Raw genomic sequence first — 20,965 nt, 5'->3', positions numbered from 1 at the left:
CATGTGGGACAGTAACAGGGTGGTGGTGAGGGGCCATCCGTGCAAAGTGAGCCCTAGGGTGAGAGAGGTCGGGACTTGGCGTGGTCTTTGTTTTCTCTTTAGTGTCTGAGACAGTGCCCAGCACATAGTTGGTGCTCAATGAGTATTTGACAAAATGCATAATTATCATAATATAAAAAAGAATATTATAAGCGACCAAGAAACTGATCTGGATTGGGGACAGGACAGGAAAGCATATCCTTTCAAAGAATTTATTCCAAGTTTGGGAAAAGAGAACCAGTCTTAACTTTCTTTTAGCTGATTGATCAGCATGAGGCCAAGGATCCGTACTGGTGATGTCAGCATACCTGGAAAGGGGTTCCTGCTGTCAAAGAGTCAAAGTCTAGATGGAGGAGACACAGGTTACAGCACCATACTGGGGTGTCAGCAGGAAGAGTCTACATGGCACATGGGGCTGGGACTGGGGACAGCGGTCCAGGGAGGCTGGGTTTGGAAGGATGGACAGGCATTAGACCAGCAAAGGAAGAACTGAGGAGGACTTTTAAACAGGGGAAGGGCCAAGTCCAGAGAAGTGGGTGGGTGGGAGACTCTGCCTAGGGGGTCCAGCAGGGCAGAGCAGCTTGAAGAAGGCATTTGGGTTGGGAGTTGAGGGCCTAAGTAGCCTGGCAGGGCCTTGTGCATGAGGTGTTTGTTTTGGATCTTGAGGACACAGAGAGCTATTGAAGGATTGTTGTTTAGTTACTACGCCGTGTCTGACTGTTTTGAGCTATATAGCCCTACTGAACTATATAGCCCAGCAGGCTCCTCTGTCCATGGGATTTTCCAGGCAAGAATACTGGAGTGGACAGCCATTTCCTTCTCCAGGGGATCTCCCCGACCCAGAGATTGAACCTGTGTCTCCTGCATTGGCAGGTGTATTCTTTGCTACTGAGCCACCTGGGAAGCCCACTGAAAGATTAATTAGGCACAGTTTGTGTGTTTTGAAGGAGTTGTGTGATAGAAGTGGATCACAGGCTACATACAGCAAGATGAGAGGTGAAGGGACAGGGAACAACTAGTCCTCCTGCAGGGTTTGGGCAGACAGGGCCCATGTGCTGCCTTTTCAAAGGCATCCCAACTATAGCAACTCGATAGTGGCCAACAAAACAAAAACAAAACAAAAACAAAACCCTTAGTTCCGAGAGAAGACCTTTGTGGTAGGCAGTGCACAAATTCTAACAGCAGCAGCAAACGACAATAATCTAACAATAATTCCACCGCTACTTTTATTATGGAAACAGAAGGCTGAGCTGCTGACTTTTCTAGTAACTTTTGTGAGATATTTAAATCCCTCTCTAGCTGGCCCTTTGTTCCTGTGTTGCCATGGAGTGTCAGTAAGCCCAGCTCAGAATAACCCGGGCAGGGACATGAGAGGTGCAGCTTGCTTGCTGGCTGGCTGGCTGGCATGGTGGCTGGCCAGGTTACACTGTTTTCATTGCTCCCGTCTTGGGAGGAGGACCAGGCTGCTGGTTGCCCTGGCAGCTGTGAAAGGTGTATGTCTTGGCTGCCCAGGGTTGGAAAGGCAACCAAAACTTGCCTGCCTACTGAGCATGTGCGGCTCGTGATTGAGCTGATAGCAGCTGAAAATAGCCCACTACGCACCTGTCCCTCGTACACCAGCCCAGGGCCGACTGCCATTTAGGACAGCGTGGGCTCCGCTGCTGGCTAAGGTGAAGGGCTGAGTGGATCTCAGTGGTTCTTAGGAAGATCTTGGGAACTTTGGCCCTGGCTTCAAAGGAAACAAAAAAGGAGCAGGCTCTTCCGAGCGGTTCCACTGGGCACTGTTGTGGTTAGTGAGTGGCCACCGTGACTGCGTGTGGACGGTATGTGCTGAAGACGCCACACACTTCTGCTTGCTCAGCCAAACGGGGTCTGACAAATGGAGAGGTCTGTGTTTCCTCTTGGAGGGAAAGGCTTTCCTAAAAAAAACCCTGGACAGCAGCCATCATGGTGTGCTCTGCCACAGTTTGAGAAAGCGGGAGACATTGAGTTAAACTATTTTGCTTTATTTTTTACCTGCTCATTAATCCCCCGTGACTGTCAATGGATCACTTATACAAGGTGTCTCTTTGCTAGATTATTCTTTCTCAGCAGTCCAAGTGTGGGCACAGAATACCATCCCAGCATGTTAGGAGCTGTCTGTTTCCCTTTGGGACTCTTTCCATTTCCTTCTGGGCTTTCATCTCTGCTGCGGGCTTGCCATCGTTGGGCAGGCTTGGCACGCCGGTGTGGATGGAAGCAGGCTCTGAAAGGAAAAACTTCTAAAGTGACTGGTAGTACTAAAGCTACTATTTAAAAGTGCCCCTTCTTAGAGACGTGGGTTATCTTTAGGCTGTTGGTGCTCTGCAGCCATGGGAGCCAAAGGGACTCTGCAGAAACCCTGGCCTGTTGCTCTTGCCTTGGTTTGTTTAGATATTCTTGCTCCCCAGCCAGTGGCCTCGTGACACATCTCGGATTTAGCTGCCTTTCTCCTGCCAAGGTCCAAGATTATCATGGAAGTTGGGAATGGCGTGCTGTGCCACAGAGCTGGGGAGAGGGGCGGTGAGGGGTGTGGAATGTGTGTTTGAAAAGCCAGTTCTGGTTCACAGCACTCTGAAGAAAGGCTTTCTGTTTCCACCTAGAGTGTAGGCACCTGGAGGAGCCTTTCTGTGGGCTTGGCAGTAAGAAACAGTAAACTGAAAATGACCCACACTCAGCTTTTTTCATGGTGACTTGTAGGATCTTCAGTCTATGATGAGGAAGCCAGTCCTAAGTGTGTTGAATTTAGGAGTTCATGAATTCTTGTGGACTGTATTCAATTTTAGACGGGATAATAAAGATAGGCAAAGCAAAGATCACATTATAATACAGATGCACAAAGCTTGTAGTCATGGGATTCCTTCTTTCTTTGACCTTCCATGGAGTTGTGAACCTACAGGACCTTGGGACGTGATTGGAAAATTGGGGGACAGGAAAGCAGCAATGTCAGAGGTTTGGGCTATGCCCCAGCTTTTTCCCCCTTGAGTATTTTGATCTCTTTGGCTTCATTTGGGCTGGAAAGAGAGAGTCTAGAAAATATCTCATCTCTGCTTTTCTCTGGGATGGGTTAGGGTAGGGAGCTTGAGAGGAGGAATTTAGCTGGATTTAACTACTTCTAGATGTTTTTGCCTTGAGCTCTGGGTGTCACGATACCTAGAGGCTGGCAGTCTAAGACTGTTGTTAACAAACTGGAGCACTGCCCATCTTTTGAAGGGTTTATCTCTGTGGTTTGAAAGCTTCCGGAAAGGGAGTGGGGTGCGGTGGCGGCTGGCTGATGGTAAGCAGAGATTGGCGACCTTGGAGGCTCTGTCCCTGATTCCCAGAGAAGAAGGTCATGGGCTCTGGAGGGGAACAGAAGCAGGAGCTCTGTTGGCCCTTCTTTGCTGTCTGGTCCCATGCAGTATATTTTCAGTATAGAGCCTGTGTAGGAAACCCTCGCTGGAGCAGCCATGCACTCCCCAGATATCCTAAGGGGTGGTGGAGACAACCCAAATGAGTCAGGAACATCTCTTCCCACGTTGTGAGCAGAGCTTCAAGCCTAAGACGTGCTATAGATGATACCGCGTCACCGGATCTCCTGAATCTAAACAAGAGATGACTTCTCTGAAGTGTTTATAATTCCCCAGTGCACTTTCCCCCTCCTCCAGCCTGTGGTCCTCTCTGTTACTCTCCCAACAACTGGAGCTTCACTTAGATGAAAGAATCGTCAGTAATACATGGGGCGGAGTAGGGGTATATTGTCTTGGAAAAAATTCCTCAGTAGGTACTTTCCATTAGGCCTGGTAATCATTTGTTTATATGAAGCACCAATTCAAGAAGTTTGGAGACAAAGTGAAGAAAGATTAAATAACGACCCCCATATTTCTCCCCTATGAAGGAGTTGCTTCACAGACATGGCACACGTGTTAAAGCTAAGTCTTTGCTGTGTTCATAGAATCATAAAAATCACGGAAGAGACAGACCAGTATTGTCTTAGGTCAATACCCCACAATGCTCTTTAACTTGTTAGTCATTTAAACACAGACTGAGTTTTTGGCTTTGAAATAAAAGGTGTGGCTGCTGCAGTAGACTTCATTTACAGGGATTATTTCAGAGACAAGGAGTCAGCCCAGACACAAAATAAACAGATGGAACTCTCCCCCACCCCCCAGCTTCAGCAGTTCAAATGCAGGGTGACTTAGGAATCCTTATCACCTTCAGCAGAGCAAGAAGGGGAAAATGATGTAATTCACTCTTCCTCACTCCCTGCTGAAAATGCCATTATTTTCACTGATAGGAGAAAAATGGGAGCAGAGACCAGGCGCATCCTTTCCCTGCTGAGCAGGCAAGTCCTGCAAGACCTCTCTAAACTGGCTGGAGCCAGGGCACTCTGTTTTGATCATTCTGATCACCATAGCATCATAGAGGCTGGAAGGACCTCCCATAAAAGCCCTGCTCTTCTATTGATATGTTAAATAATTCCTTGTTTTCAGAACTCTTGCATTTTACTTCTTTCTTCCAACACATACAAACAAGCAAACAGAAAACCTACCATACCACAAAAAGTACCAATTTTCCACACTTGAAAGCCCGAGTAGGTGAGCAGCTGTGACGCTGTGGCGAGCTCCTGCAGGGAGAAGGGGTTTGCACAGACATGCTGGCTCGGTGACTAAGCCTTGCCTGAAGATCTCTGCTGACATTTAAAGACTTTATAGGCTCAGTCTGCTCTGAAAACCAGCATCATGTCTCTTCCCACCTCTAAATCCTGTCTGTGAAGAGAAAATTCATTCTGGAGCTAAACGTTCATCAGGCGTGTCCTCCCGCCAGGGGCTGAGGCAGTTGTGGGGAGCCTAACGGCCAGCTGAGTGGGCTCAGCTCCTCCCCTCATGGGGTGCACAGTCTGGAGGGGAGACTTGGATGTGGAACAGCCGTGCAGACATGTGTGTGTGAGTGTAGATAGGGGCTCCTGCTTTACACTTGGGGGTGTGAACAAAGGCTCTGAGGAGAATGAGGTGAGATCTGAAGGGAAGACGGGCACAGACTGGGTTGGGGGGTGTCCTCAGGAAGGAAGCCCAGCATCCCATGGTGGGGAATTCCATACCTAGCAGACCTGGGCTCCCGAAGCAGGAGGAACCCCTCCCAGAACCAAGGGGATCAGAGGTGAGGCTGGAAAGGTGGAGAGCAGGTCAGCCAGGGCAGGGTGACCACTGTGTCTCCCCCCGTTTTTGAGGGAGACAGGGTCGCAGCTTGTGGGATGTTAGTTCCCTGACCAAGGATTGAACCTGGGCCCCAGCAGTGGAAGCACCGAGTCCTAACTGCTGGGGATTCCCTGTGTATCTCCATTTTGAGGGTCATGGAGTCAGGCTTGTAGATCTGAAATGGGGGCACCATTAGCTCCGTGAGGAAACCCTGGAGAAAGGGCGCATTCAGAGTGGAGGCATCGTGAGTTTAAAATTGTGGAAACCCTACTATTGTTTTTTATTGTCGTTATTCTAATTTATATTTGATCCTATTCAATTGCCCCTATTCCTATTTTCTTTTTGGCTTGTAAAACTTTACCAAATATCAATTTCTCTGTTCAGGTTTAAAAAAAAAAATGATTTGGGATCCCTAAGTGGATGTTTTATAATGAGAGCATTTAGGCACCTGGGTGTCTTTTATTTCCAAGCATATAGCCTGCTTTCTTGCCAGACCATCAAATGCCCTTCACTAGGCAGTCTGGACAGACCTTTGTGTTTCTGTCTCAGGAGCAGGCTTGCTGGCAGTGATACCTGGCATTGCAAAATCCTTCCGTAAGCCTTTGTTTAATGCCAGAGATCTCAAATGCTGAAGATTCTGGAAAGGTGCCATACTGCACTCTCGGATTAGGAGCTGATGGAAGGCCTCCCGTATCTATGAGCCTAATAGAAGCTGTCATTTCAAATGAATGAACTGTTTATACTGTTGGAAGAAGTCCACGGATGTTTGGGGTTCCTTTTTTAGCCTATAAAGTTCTGAGATATTGGACAATAGTCTAAGAGACAGTAGTCTAATCATTACAGTGTTGTTTGTGCCACTCTGAGGTGAGCTTGTGAGAAATTCAGCTGTTCCTTTTGCTGATTTCTGGGATCACAGCTACAGGCTGGTTGACTTGGAGCATTTTCTCATTTGTCTTCTGTGTCAAAGACTTCAGTGGGAAACTGGGGTTTTGTGCACCATTAAGAATGATCATCAACTGAAATGCCTTAGAGCATTCTGTAGTGCATGACTGGGCAGGTGGGCAGGAGAATGTGGAAATCCCTTCATCATGTGCATAGGTTGCTCAAGTCCCACTTAAGACATGAATGTGGGTCCTCTTACTCTGAGGCACAAGATCATCCCAAACTGTGGACAGTCTTAGAAAATCCGCGATGCTCTTTGCTCTGCCTCTTCCTCTGCCAGTCCAGGATTAGGCTGTGAGAGTAGGTGTGTCCAGATGGTGAGCTGGGTATCGCCCAGAACAAGGAGAATCTTAAAAGATTCGGCCTTGGTGAACCCCTGGGATCCCCAGCCTGAGCCTGTGGTTGCAGAGCCAGCCCCGGATCCTTCCAGGTGGCGCCTAGGACTCCCTGCTGCTCCCAGCCAGACGTGGGCTGCCAGTGTGTTCACACAGGCCTGGTTCTGGGGCTCCAGAGGGCACAGGGTGCCAGCCATAACACTGAGTAATGCTGGGAGGTGCCTTTAGAACAAACAGTGTGGGTGAGCTCTGCACAGAGGGAATACCTCTGGCTTGACGTTTCAATTACTGAATTATTTAAATGAGCGTCAATTAGGTAGAGTAGACTGACTGCCTTCTGCCAGGGCACTTCGTAGTTATTTGCACAGGCAAGTGTAAAATGCTTCATATCAGATGTGGTGCTTCCTGGCTGGACTGTTGAAAATCAGTCACAGAAGGTGATTATCCTTCCTCGGTGTTCCCTGATGTGTAGTGTATTTATATCTCAGTCTGAGAGATTAGAGGTCCACAGACCCTTGTTTGTGGCCCTAAAAAGGGCTTTGTGATAATTCTCACACTTCCCCACCCCACCAGCCTACCCCAAATAAGATATCCCAGGCCCACACATGTTACGGTTATTCCTAAATTTTAACAAGATGAAAACAGTGAGGCACAGGCATTTGGGGGCCTGCTGTGCATCTTAGAATTGTGAATATTAAGGTCTGAAAATGCTACTACCTTGCTTGTAACCTGCTTTGTTGAATTAGTGATCCTGGCTCAGAAAATCCTCTTGGGATCTCTTAGGTTGATCTACTCTGTTGGATAAGATTGCCAAAGTGGCGTTTAACTAATGTTTGGGTCTGGTGTAGATGTGTGTGTGGGTGCATGGGGTCATTCTTACATTCTTGTGAATTTAAGGTCTTTATATTTGGCTGTATAAAAAAAAACTGATTCACTAAGGGCTCTGCTAATCAGTTATATGGGAATTCACAAATTAAGAAAAGTAAATGTTGGTGAAAAGCAAAATAGGAAGCAGAGTTGGTGGAGTTTTTATACTTTCCCATTTGCTAACTGCTGAACTGAACTCATGGTCCCATATCAGAGACTGAGTTAATTATTACATAGAGTTAAGAGTTGTCTTCCTTCTTTTTTCCTTTTTTCTGATTGTGGCAGGGAAGATCTGAAAACCTTGGTTTTTAACTTAGAGTATGACCCCAGAGGATAAAATCTGATTAAGATCTGTACCCAGTTATGCCTGGATGCACTGCAGGGGTGGGTCTAGTGGGCTGAATCTTACTAAAGATGGTATGTACTTGAGGCTGCTCACTTCTGGCAATATTCTCTAGGTCACAATTTAAACATCTGTCAGACCATCCCCATGTCCTTTCAAAAGCCAGAGACCTTGGCAAGGCAGGAGACATCTTGTGCCTGTGCTCCTAGAGTTTGGGCTCTGACTTTAAGAACCGAGTTCACTCTGAAGGCACATTAGAGAAATTATTATTGTCATTACGTTATTTCTTTTAATTGACTTTTTTTTTATTTTATTAGAACCACCAAGTGCGATTAATTCTTTGGTACCCTGAACCATCTGTTTCCATAGAATCAGTGATGAGTGAGCCCTCTATGGCCTGGGGTTGTTGTTGTTGTTCCTGGCAGACCGTACGTGTAGCAAGTAAATGATTCATCCTCCTCTATTCATTATCAGTCTGTGGCCAGCTTCTCTCCTGTGTTATTTTCGTTTTACCCCTTCAAGCCCTCTTCCCCAACCAAGCATCAACAGATACAACCTCTTTAGTGTGTTCAGTTATGTATTTTTGGATATCCATGACCTTTAAAAATTATTTAGGGTCTTAAAATACACATTTGTGTTTCACATTTACATAAATTACATTACTCAACAGCTTTTCAACATATACTTTTAAATTCTCAGCTCTGATCGCAAGTCAGTATGACACCACTAACTCTGCCCCTCACCCCTCCTATCCATTTCCCTCCAGAGAGCCATCACCTGCTGGGCAGCATAGTTGGCAACTCTTAGCACAGCTTTGTGCCATCCGAGAGTGGCAAGCGTGTCTAGACTCCCTAGAAATATTATCTTTCAACTTGCTTTTGGCAAGAGTAAACTTTTTGCTGGATTATGTCAACAGATATATATGTTTCTCATCCTCATAGAAATAGATTGGTGCTGGAATTTCTCTTGGATTTCTCTAGGCAAGGAAAAATAAAAGACTACCCCTCGGCTCATTAGCGTTATTGCTCATTAAAAATGTCTGAGGGCTCTTGCTCCTTGGGGGTGAGACTGGTGACATACATACACTGTCAGCGGCTATTTTGGATTTTCTGCTTTCGGGCATGTCTCTGCTCTTGGATGAGCCCCTTGTGGTTTTCAAAAGACCTAGCAAGGCAATTATAAATAGAAAGCTTGTGTCTGTGTGTCTGTATGCGCTTACTCTGTGGGACGAGGCACCCACATTACAGTGGGCAGTGAACTATTTTTCACTGCTTTGAAGAGGGGAGAAGAAAGATGAAGAACGCTTTTCTCTTTTTGAGATAACCCACACCTCCACACATACCCACACAAATCTGTGTAAATGAACTTGACATTTTCAAAGACCTTACCTTAAGGTCTCCTCTTGAAAGCACAGCCGTCCGACCTGTTATTTTAAGAAGGAAGCCGTTCTCTCGCTGACCTGCTGCCACAGAGGGTTCAGGGAGTGGAAGGCAGTCTGTGTGTGCTGCAGACCTTCAGGGGGCTTTGAAAGGCGCCACCCCTCTATATGAACAGTGCTTTGGTCAAAGGGGCCTCAGCAGAGTAACCAGGGCCTCCAGGAATTGGCTGTTTATACGCTGTCTTCACTTTCCTTCTCCACTAGTGGAGGCTGTTGGTACCAGCTAGTCTGAACTAATTATTCTAACACAGGAAAGAAAAGAGTGATTTGAAAGATCAAACTGAAAATGAGTGTTTTCAGAAAGAGGCAATTAGGAGGTCTGGTGAGGCGTGCTTCACTGATGATCTGTCTTGTGCCTTGGTCCAACCTGTGTAGGCTTTTCCTTTAGTCCCACTTGTTACTTTACTGTTCAAACACTGTTCTGTTCCCTTTGTCCTTTTGTGCTTCCATCCTCAATAATTAGTGCCAATTTTTTTTTTTCTGCCAGTTGAAAATGTTTTAGCGGTGATGAATTCCCATAGTAATTAATGTAAAAACTTAAGTGTTCTCCTACGGAAAAAGTAATCTAGACATCTAAGCGAAACTATTGATAATATGGATATGTAATTATAGACCGTGCACCTTTGTGAACTCTTACTGTACTGCTGTGTTTCTGAGGCAGACAGGTGATGGCAGGAACATCAGCTGCCCTTGTGTGAGTAGTTACGGGGTTTCGTATGCAGCTAGCGGGAGCTGGTGTTAGCAGATGCCATGTATCTAGGAACCTCTTCTACAAAAAATAAAAGTAAGAGCATTATGTTCTGGTAAAAACATTCTGATTCAAGAACTGGGGTATGAGAGCCCACCAGACCAAAGATACCGTGAAAGCCACAATGGGAGAAGTCCATTTTCCGAAGCCTGTAACAGATGATAACCGTTCTTCAGCCTAGTAGGATCTAAAAGCACACCCAGCTTAGAGAAACACATTCATATCTTGAGAGGTGATTATTATTTGGTGGTTGGTCAGATGAGAGATCATGACCAGTGGTGATGCTTCACCTGACTTTCTTCTGTTCGGCTAATGTGTTTGTATTGGTCTTGGAGAGACTGCGTGATTCCCCCAATGGGGTTACAACCCACACAGTGATTTTTGTTTGTTTGTCTTCCTTTCTGTCCCCACTCTGCAGATGAGAAGCCCAAGGTAAACCCCAAGCTTTACATGTGTGTGTGTGAAGGCCTCTCCTGTGGGGATGAGGCCCACTGTGAAGGCCAGCAGTGCTTCTCCTCGCTGAGCATAAATGATGGCTTCCACGTCTACCAGAAAGGCTGCTTCCAGGTCTACGAGCAGGGGAAGATGACCTGTAAGACCCCGCCGTCACCTGGCCAGGCTGTGGAGTGCTGCCAAGGGGACTGGTGTAACAGGAACATCACGGCCCAGCTGCCTGCTAAAGGTTCCCACGGACTTTCCTATTTCTAGGTCAAGGGTTTTAGTCAGTCTTATCCTGGTTCTTTGTGGGTTAAAAATGTGAGTAGCCACAAGGCTTTCCTCCTACTCTTTGAACAATGGGTGACAAGCAAGTTAGGTCCAGTGAGGGAGAGAAAGGCATGGCCTTTTGGAATCTATAACGAGGATGGGCGTATTAGGGAAAGTGAGCAGAGTGATATCTACTATGGGGACGATTTGGCAGACCAGATGTCTCTTGGTGTCATGAGGAGGTGAGTAGCTCCTGATACCTTTTTCTGAAAGGAGCTATGATGTCATAATTTCTAAAACAGTTGTGCTTATTAGGTACTTGTCTCTATGTTGAGTATGTAGGGAAGAAAATGGAACATAAGGCTCTGGTATCTGAGAAGAATGCCTTCCTTCTTAAGAGGAAGGAGACAAAGCCATTCTCCTGTATCAGATGCCCAGTGATCTGTCACTGCAAATTGAAGCTGGGTGAGATTTCATCTCAACCTTACAGGTTATGTGGAATCTTCTCCATATTATAGTCAATATGGACTTCAGTCCTCTTCTGAAACTGTTTCCCCATAAAATGAGCCCTGAACTGCATCTCAAAGTCCCTACAAATATTAATGTACCTTAGTCTGTAGATTCAGCTCAAGCCAAATTTACTGTCTTAATATATAGCACATTTTTAATAGGTGTCCTTAATCAATCTTACACTCACACAAAAAAGAAACAAACTATAGGAGAGATTATGAGGAGCATCCAAGGCCAGAAATGCTAACTAGCAAGAGAGAGAGAGACAGAAAAATGAAAACAAACAAACAAAAAACTGATATAAGATCATGTTGCATAATTCATAATTTTTAAAGTTATGGTGAGGACCTTAAGGTCTATAGAAAGGTTAAAGTCTGATAAGCAAATAGGATTGAATAATAGAGATTTTGTATTAAATGGTTAAAACTAAAAAGGGTACTTGATGGAATAAACTTTGTGAGTTAAACTGTGATTAATAGAGTGGATGGACCATGAAAAATGTCTGCATTCACATAAAAATCATGTCTACAGTATGAAAAGTTTCTCGTCTGCAGAAGACCCTGCCAGATTAGAGTTGTAGTACAAAATGTATTTACTTAAGGAATTTCTAATTTAATTAGGGAGGCATGATATTTATAATTTAATGTTGTACATAATTAGTTTTATACTTTATCTTACAAATGACATGTACCTTGGAGTATTATGTGCCAAGTTGTTGATTAATTTGGATTTGGAAAGTTTAGAGAAATTTGTAAAGGAAATTCAGCTTGAGATTGGATGACTGAAGAGGCCAGGAACATTGAAAGAGTAAGACCTTCGTGGGGAAGAACAGGGCTTGGTTGTATAATGTCTTAGGAGGGGGTCTGAAATTCAGAGGTGATAATTGCTTTGGGATCTTTTAACTATGACCTTCACTATCCAAGTAAGAAACTTTGACTTAACTCACTAGACAAGATGAAAGCCTCTGTGACACGTGAGTGTTTAGGTGAATGAACGCATAAATGTTTAAATGGGTGATGTGATAATGTCTGAGCCAGAGAGTCAGTGTGTGATTAGGTGAGTGAGTGAATCAAAGAGTGAATGTTTTAAGTGAGTGAATTAATGTTGAATAAGTGAGTTAAAGAAAATTGAATGAATAGGTTCCTAGGCATAAATCATGGTGTAAAAATAGCAATGAGAATACAGCAATAGATATCCAAGGTAACACTGAAGAGAAGGCCCACAGATTGGATAATTTGGTCTTAACTCAGATAGCACTTTCTCATAGAAATATTGCAGCATAATATCTGTCTGTAAGGGCTTGATGATAAAACATCCTTACAGATCAAATCTTAATTTAATAAGGATAGTATCAGACTTATATAATACTTTATATTTTACAAACACTTTTCACACAGATGCATTAAGTTGGTTCTCAGTGGAATTTTTTCAAAATCCTATTGTATCTAAATGAATAATGGTTAAATGACTGGGCTGTTGGCCAGGTGTTATAAAGTATTTTAGTTTTAGCACTTTGCGACTTATAAAACTATGTGGTCGGAATCGGGAGCTACTTGTTAGGTATTGGTTATGCTAAACATTAAAAACAATGATCCTATAGCCAATTACTCTTCTCTCCCCCATCTCCAGGGAAATCTTTTCCTGGAACACAGAATTTCCACTTGGAGGTTGGCCTCATCATTTTGTCTGTAGTGTTCGCAGTATGCCTTCTAGCCTGCCTATTGGGAGTTGCTCTCCGAAAATTTAAAAGGCGCAATCAAGAACGCCTCAACCCCAGAGATGTGGAATATGGCACCATTGAAGGACTCATCACCACCAACGTTGGAGACAGCACTTTAGCAGTGAGTTTGGGCTCCAGGGGACCCCTAATGTGACAGAGATGGCTGAAGATGCTTTGTTATGTCAAGTATGAAATGCTAAGCAAGTTACTGGTGATTGGACCATGTGTACACGTACTACTGGAATCTTATGTTCTAAGCAAGTATATGCTGGCACGCTTACGTGAGTTTAGTCTCCTCTATGTGAGAACATTTATTTTAGACAGACATTTACATTAAATGAGTGAGTGGATTTATTTTAGTTGAATCTTGGTAGTTATTTTTCTTTGGGGAGTAAAGGGACAGGGACAGACAATGGTCACCTATAATTTTGATGGTGGGAGAGCAGGGTTAGAGTTTATGGTACTCAGTTACTCTATTTTTAGCCATAATAGGGCTTTTAGAAAAAAAGGCACCCTTTGCCTAATATTAAAAATCACTTTCCTGTCTAGATTATTTTAACACCCTGTAATTTAAGACTTTAAAACCTGACATCCAAAAAAGCAGCTATTACCTTTTTGTGCTCCTGTGCTGCCCCCTTGTGGAGGGCACTCACTTGGTTACGCTAGTGCTGTCCAATGGAAATATGTGGGGCACGTGTAATTTAAAATTTTGTAGTTGTTGTTGCTGTTCAGTTACTAAGTTGTGTCTGACTCGTTGCAACCCCATGGACTGTCGCATGTCAGGCTGCCCTGTCCTTCACCATCTCCCAGAGTTTGCTCAAACTCCTGTCCATTGAGTTGGTGATGCCATCCAACCATCTCATCCTCTGTTGCCCCCTTCTCCTCCTGCCCTCAGTCTCTTCCAGCATGAGGGTCTTTTCCAGTGAATCGGCTCTTGACCTCAGGTGGCCAGAGTATTGGAGCTTCAGCATCGGTCCTTCCAATGAATATTCAGGGTTGATTTCCTTTAGGATGGACTGGTTTGATCTCTTTGCTGTCTTTAAAAAAGTTAAAAAAACAAAAACAACCCACAGATGGTATTAATTTTAAGAATATATTTAACATGACTTAGTAAACATAATAATCATTTCAGTATATAATCATAAAGAATTATTAATGAGATACTTTGCATCCTTTTTTTTAAAATAAACTTTCAAAATCTGTTGTGTATTTGACACGTACAGCACACACCATTCAGATCAGCTGCATTTCTCTGGCTCACTGTTAGCCTGCGGCTTGCACAGAGTTAGAAATCATTGTATTGTATGTTTTAAAGTTACTCTTTTTGCACAGTTTAAAATGATGAAATCACATTAAGAAGCGACTGTCTTTTTTCACTTTTTGAAATTGTTTGTCAAGTGTTAATTTTAAAGCACCTTTAAGCTTTAAGTGAGAAAGAGAACCACATGCTGTGAATAGGTTACGTCAAGTGCTGAAGGGAAAAGTAATAACATTCTACAGGGTTACTGTGCTGAGTCAGATGGTCCCTTTTAAAAAGGCAAAGATCTGTGAATACTAGAAAGATGTTAAAAGTCATGCTGATACCAAATCGATGCTCTCCTTGTCATTGACTCATGAATTGAAAGATGGTCAGGGTGGCAGCTTTTAATGTGATTCGGTGTTATTTAATGCCATGACTGTGCATTGCCTAAAACTGTCTTGAATTAAGTCTTGTTCTGCTAGATAACAAAGCTAAAAGTGACTGGGGGTTCTGTAGTTAAGTGTTTTTGCTGGAGAAGACTTGCTCTCACTAGTTTTGGGAGCTCAGGTGCTACACCTGGATGACTGCCCTTAGCCAGCTGTGCAGACATTTGATGGTAGCTGATACAGGCTGGGAACTAGCCCGTCCTGACGGCTGATACAGGCTGGGAACTAGCCTATCCAACTGCCTTCTCCATCGCTGGACCACAGTCAAGTTTTGTATGAAAAAAGGGGGGAAGGAACCTTGTTTAGCTTTCTTTCCCCTACCTGTTTAAATTCTGCTACATCAAACTGGGAAGAGAGGGGATAAGGACATTTCATTCAGAAAGTAGAAAACCAGTTTTTCTTTAGAAGTGTACTTAGAAGTTTATTTTGCATTTTAAGGCAGACTAAATGAGTTTTCTTTGAGTTAGTAGCAAGGAAGATACAAGGTTGAATCCTGATAAAACTTTAGCAAAAGCATGAGATCAAGTAGTCAGAATTTTGTTTCTTAGATTTGCTAATGTAACAATCACATTGGGCACTGCTGGGAACCTCTAGTCTAAATTACTATCTAAATGGCTTCTATAATTCTGAACGCAGAATGGTAGCATATGCTAAGATAGTCTTCTCCACTCAGCCATGTTAAAGGACAGTATATCACGATATGACGTAGTAAACAACACTGTTTGAAACAAGTCATCATTATTGGTTTACAGACTTGATTATTTAAGTGATAGTCTCATTTACATGACTCAGCAATGTGTATCTTACTAAACAGCTCCCCTGCACTGAAAAAGAAGCCTTGGCATCCAAGAGTTGAAGTAATGTTTGTTAGTCTTCGGTTGATATTTCTTTTTGCCCCATCTCCTGAAGTCTATGAACTAGGTTTAGAACCAGGACTGCACATTATTAAAAAAACACACAGTTTAATTTTCAAAATTATTCTCTGAAAAAAAGGGACGAATAAAGAGAAAAGGGAACAGCAAAAGAGAAAGTTAGGGAGATGTGAAACTACTTCATCTACATTCAATTGCTTGCTGATTATCTATTTTGTGGCTTTTAAGAATTCTAAATTTCTTTCTTTGGATGTTCGGATTTTGGTAATTTTGCTGATCAACAGTATTTCAGAGTGGTGCTCAGATTAAGTAAAAGACGAAATTTGAACAAAGAAATGTATTCCTTCAGCAGGCCAGCTACAATGTTTGGGAGAGGAGGAGCTTTGGGGAGTGTTAGCTCAACATTGCTGTAACATTACCACAATCACCATAGGCGCAGTATTGTTTATTATAGAAAATCCATTCCTGATTCAAAAAGGCGTCTGCTTCTTGGCTTGCACTGACAGTAAGAATGGAAAATTTATGAATGAACTAATTGGGAATCTTTTTTGCAGTGTGTTCATTTTTAAAAGTAGATTTGAAGTGAAGTGAAGTGAAAGTCGCTCAGTCGTGTCCGACTCTTTGCGACTCCATGGACTATATAGCCCATGGAATTCTCCAGGCCAGAATACTGGACTGGGTAGCCTTTCCCTTCTCCAGGGAATCTTCCCAACCCAGGGATTGAACCCAGGGCCTCCCATATTGCGGGCAGATTCTTTACCAGATGAGCCACAAGGGAAGCCCAGAAGCAGATTTGGGGTATGGTTTTATGTTTTAAATGGAAGTTATATTTCTTTGTCTCTCTGCTTTGTGGGCAATTGACATCAAGAATGACATACAGTATATGAAATCATGTGTGAGAAACTTTTGAAAATTGTAAAGCACTATAGAATTTAAAGAATCTTTCATCAATTAAAAAAAAATTTAAGAGTAGACAACTTTTTTAAAAAAGGAAATGACACAGAGGTATTACTTTCGTGACTCTTGTCCCTTGCCTACCTTAAAGGTAACCTGCATCCTGGTCACTCTCTCTGCTTGCGTGTACCACTTTGAGGATGCACACGGCCACTGCATGAGAGCTGTTTGTTCCTCATTCCCAATTTGTTTGTTCCTTATTAGAGTTCCTTAGCTGGCATGTCAATTACCGTACATCCCTTGATAGATATCATAAGCAGGGCAGAGTAGGGCCAACTGTGCTCAGCCTTTGGACTTGAAAACCTTTTATTTTTGCTCCACTTTCTGTCTACTGCTTTCCTTTGGGCTCAGCCCTGTATTTTGGGCTTTTTAATTTACATCTTTGACTTGGTCCACTCATTTTCTTTCTTCAGCTATTTTATTCTAAAACTCTGGGTATAAGAAAGGACTATTCAGGAAGATCCCTCAGGAAAACCGATCCCATATTAGGGAAGGGGCTAGCTTCAGGTTTTCCTAAGGAGTAAGACCGGTCCTTCATTCATTGGGGCTTTCCATGCACACGGACGGGCCACATTTCCAGGACTGCAGCCTCCGTGCAAGTTACACCCAGATGCACGCTCTGACCTGGAAGCGGTTCCTCAATCCTTTCTCTTTCTCCTTGTTTTGAACTGCAGGATTTATTGGATCATTCATGTACATCGGGAAGCGGCTCTGGCCTTCCTTTTCTGGTACAGAGAACAGTGGCCCGTCAGATCACACTGCTGGAGTGTGTTGGTAATTCTCTTTTCCCTTTCTTTGTGGGTTCTGTGTGGTGTTTGCTGTGGTTCTAGAAGTATATGACCTTGGAAGATCTGCTGCTGCTTGTCTCCTGCTTGTTAAATGTACGGAGGTGTGAGATAGCCCTGTGGAGTGGCTGTGCTTCTGCTCTGGGACTTATGTTGGAGCATTTGAACTTGGTAAAGTTCTTTTCAAAGGAGCCTGCCACTAGTTAGTATAGAAAATACCTAGTCAAAGGCTTTCAGTTTTAAGTAAACCCTTTATGATATTGGGACTGCTTGAAAATGAACTAATATGGCTGCTACTGACCAAAGATAGGCATTGGTGAGTCTGAGGTAAGTTGGTTTTTGGACAATAATCTTGATTGTGGCAATTTTTTACTTTCTCATTCTTCCCCTTTAAAAAAAAAATGAAATAAATTCGCCAAAGCTACCCTTATAAGTCCTTTATTTAAAGGAGCTATGTACATTTCTCTATGGCCTCTCATATTTTTGTTTTCTGTATCAGACTATATTTGTGTAGAGATGTAATCATAGTGTGTATGTAATGTGTCCCTGTTTTTTGTTTTAAGCTCATACACATTTTCATGTATTTGTACACATCACAGGTATCTGAGTGGTTGTGTAATTGTTGAGTAATAACTTTAACAATACTTGAAAAAAAAATTGGCACATACTGCTTCTTTTGAGTGAGCAGAATAAACTTCCAGGAATTGGGGCTCCTGGGTCAAATTTTTAACTTTTTATGCCTTGTCTTATATATTGCTGAATTGTCCTCTTGGAAGATGGTGCAGCATGCTTTTTTTTTTTTTTTAAGTCCTGATTTTTGGATATTTGCCATTCACATGACAGTTTTCATTAATTTCTCCTTTAGATGGTGTGCAGGGATGGCCACAGTAGCAGTAATGGATTAGAACCATCTCCACACACTCCTCCTGGTTCTCCCAGTTTGAGAGGCGTGAGCTGGCTTTGCAGCTCCTGCCATTTCATTTTTGGCTTTTGGGAGGTGACTGGCCCATCCTAGGTGGCTTCACCCTTGGCTGCTACCCTCCAACTTTTCCTGGTTTCATGGGAGCCAGGACATCCCCAAATACAGCAGTGGAAGGCAGGTGGCAGAGGTAGTCCAAATAGCGACCGCCACCTGCAGGAACTCAGGCTGCTGGCAGGAGCCTGTGGCCTTTCTCTAGGTCTGCTTTAGCTACTGTGATTGTTTCTGAACTCCCACTTCATGCTTCTGCTCCACGGTGGACTGTGAGTAGGGAAAATATTAACAAAAGTGGAAAAGCTCCCAACATACTCACTGCTTACAACCAAGGTGGTTGTCTTATACCAGCTAACACCCTATTTGATTATGAACAAGGGTGACTGGATTGGGATCAGAAGGCAGTGATCCCAATGCTGCTGTCCCATGGTACTCACCATTCACGCAACAGCAGCCCTAAGAGGTGGACCCCAGAGTCCAGAGGACAAAATGATACTGCATCTTTAAAAATGCATACTGTTTGTGGTTGTAATGATATTCTTCAGCATTTTTTAAAATGGTTCAGATTCATCATTTTACTGCCTTAATGCTAAAGAGCCATGCATTTCAGTAGCTGCTAGTGTTCATGTAGTACAGCCTTGGATAAAAATATACGTCATGAACTGTTTGGATAGTATCTTACAATTTTTGGTTAAAAAATATAGGGAATTGGACTAGGTCAGTTGTTACAGGTGGTGATCAGTGAACCTCTAAATTTCAGGTGTTAAAGCATCCTTTTTTGGGTCTCCATGGCCAGGACTTTGAGGCAGCTCTGCTTCTGTTTTCAGGAACTTATGCATAAGGTTGCATTTGCAAAAAGCATTTGACAACTTAAAAGCCTTTGAAAAGCACTGAAGTAGGTTTCTGTTTCAGTTCTGTCTACTTACGCTGACATCTGTCTCTGTTTCCTTTATAAAAAGGATTTGAGGCACCTACATAGTAATGTCCACAATGCTCTGGGGTATTTTTCTTTCCTTCCTAATGGGAATATGAGAACAAAGGGCTAATAAAGATACAGAATGGAACCAAGGGCAGGAGAAGATTAGTGTTCCATTTTGTAGCAGTCCATGCTATAGATCTTAGCACTGGTCTTCATCTTAAACTGCAAATGCTGGACAATTGCCATGACTTTATTCAAGTTAATCCTGCACCCAATGCGATTTTTGTGACTTGACAGTGGTCCACAGAGACCCTTACTGGGTTCAGGGTCTTTGGATTAGTCCTTTGCATTAGTCATTGGTATTTAGTAGGGAGACACTGCTTATCATAAGGGAATCTAGATTGAGCAGGTTTGATTATGCTTCAGGACATAATCTTCTGGACAGACATGCTTTCCTTCTCCATGTTTGGGTTCGTGGTGGCTTAGTTTTGCAGCAAAGAGCTGTATTCCTGTATATGCATATATTCCTGTGTACAGTCATTACCAGCTGAGATTATCATCAGCCACTTGCCTTGGCGGAAGGCCCCACTGCTCTGCAGTTTGGATCTCCTGCTGTAGTGCTCTAGGTTCCGCGTCCATCTTCACCTTTGATTATACCCCGTGATGATCCCCACCGTCTCATGGTAATTCCCGCCTCCACTTAACCTCCCTGATCATCTACCTGTAATTAAGGAGAAGAGTGGAAGCAGGAGCATGTTGTTGACAAGCCGCCAGTTGCGCCAGGACTGTCCTCCATGGATCAGATCACAGCTAGTCACCGTGCTTTGAAAATGTCTTCTCCAAGTGGCCTTTTCGGGGTTGCCCACTTGTGGCCTCACAGGGACTGTCTCACAAGGGAACACCCATAACCACTGTCAGAAATCAGGACTGTTCTGGGATTACATGTGTAAGACTTTGCAGATCCTCTTTGGAAATACATCCTCTGCCAAGAAACCCTTTACGGATGGCAGTGGCTGCCCGTCTATTTCCTACACCAGTATTGTTCTGTTTGTGTGTGCGTGTGTGTTAATCCTTCAGAGCACACATCTCAAACTTCATAGTCTCCTTTGTGAAAAATAGAAAGGCCTATGTAAATTCACCAATTTGGACTCTTAGAAAATGTCTGTGTTGATCCATTATGAAGGGGAGTAATCACATAAGCTATTCAATTTAGCCACATACATGTTTCTTGGTTTTCATCAACACTGAAGTCTAATAATCTATACCATTTTCTGAGTCTTACTAACTTTCATGTGCTTTTACAAACCATATGCATTTCATACGTTTTCAGAGAGGGAATGTAAATAAATGTAAACTCTGTAGCTAGCAGCTCGTTGTACGAATGCAGGTTCTGAGAGTGTTTAATGTGATATCACAATAGGCTGGGAGGGGCAGTTTCCACCTTGCTTTTGGATGTCTTTACAAGCAAGAGGTAGTGCTATTTATCAGGTTGGTCGTAACATCTTACAGAAAAGCCCAAATGGACTTTCTGGCCAACCTAGTATATTCCCTAGTGGCATTTTTCCAAGGGAGGGTTGAAAGTGGCGGGCACAGTGTTAATTGGTGACCTGTCCTGTCCTCCTGCCCAGTGTCACCTCTGTGCTGCTTTCCACAGGGAAGGGCAGATATGGCGAGGTGTGGAGGGGCAGCTGGCAAGGGGAGAACGTCGCTGTGAAGATCTTTTCCTCCCGGGATGAGAAGTCGTGGTTTAGGGAAACAGAATTGTACAACACTGTGATGCTGAGGCATGAAAATATCTTAGGTAAGTACACAATCCCCACATCAGTTTTTTTCTAGAAAGAAATAACTGCCTGCCTTTGCCCTCTCTGATTGGGTGTGTGTGAATGTGCAAGTCTCTCCTGAATGGTGACATAGGGACCGTCAGCATTTATATA

The 20,965-nt window shown here is 43.4% G+C and overlaps 1 protein-coding gene across 2 annotated transcripts in view; it reads left to right on the top strand.

The window, feature by feature from the left end:
* ACVR1 (activin A receptor type 1) overlaps positions 1-20,965 on the top strand; it is a 131,148-nt gene that overhangs the window by 86,396 nt on the left and 23,787 nt on the right. For both annotated transcript variants that reach the window (XM_070357314.1, XM_070357307.1), the window contains 4 exons: positions 10,326-10,589; positions 12,752-12,963; positions 17,029-17,128; positions 20,686-20,832. In XM_070357314.1, the coding sequence (XP_070213415.1) occupies positions 10,326-10,589; positions 12,752-12,963; positions 17,029-17,128; positions 20,686-20,832 (723 nt within the window). The remainder of the gene's footprint in view (positions 1-10,325; positions 10,590-12,751; positions 12,964-17,028; positions 17,129-20,685; positions 20,833-20,965) is intronic.

This window comes from Bos mutus, chromosome 2 (assembly GCF_027580195.1).
Source record: "Bos mutus isolate GX-2022 chromosome 2, NWIPB_WYAK_1.1, whole genome shotgun sequence".
Taxonomy (NCBI): Eukaryota; Metazoa; Chordata; class Mammalia; order Artiodactyla; family Bovidae; genus Bos; species Bos mutus.
The sequence above is the reverse complement of the archived record's forward strand: the minus strand, read 5'-3'. Positions and strand labels throughout refer to the sequence as shown.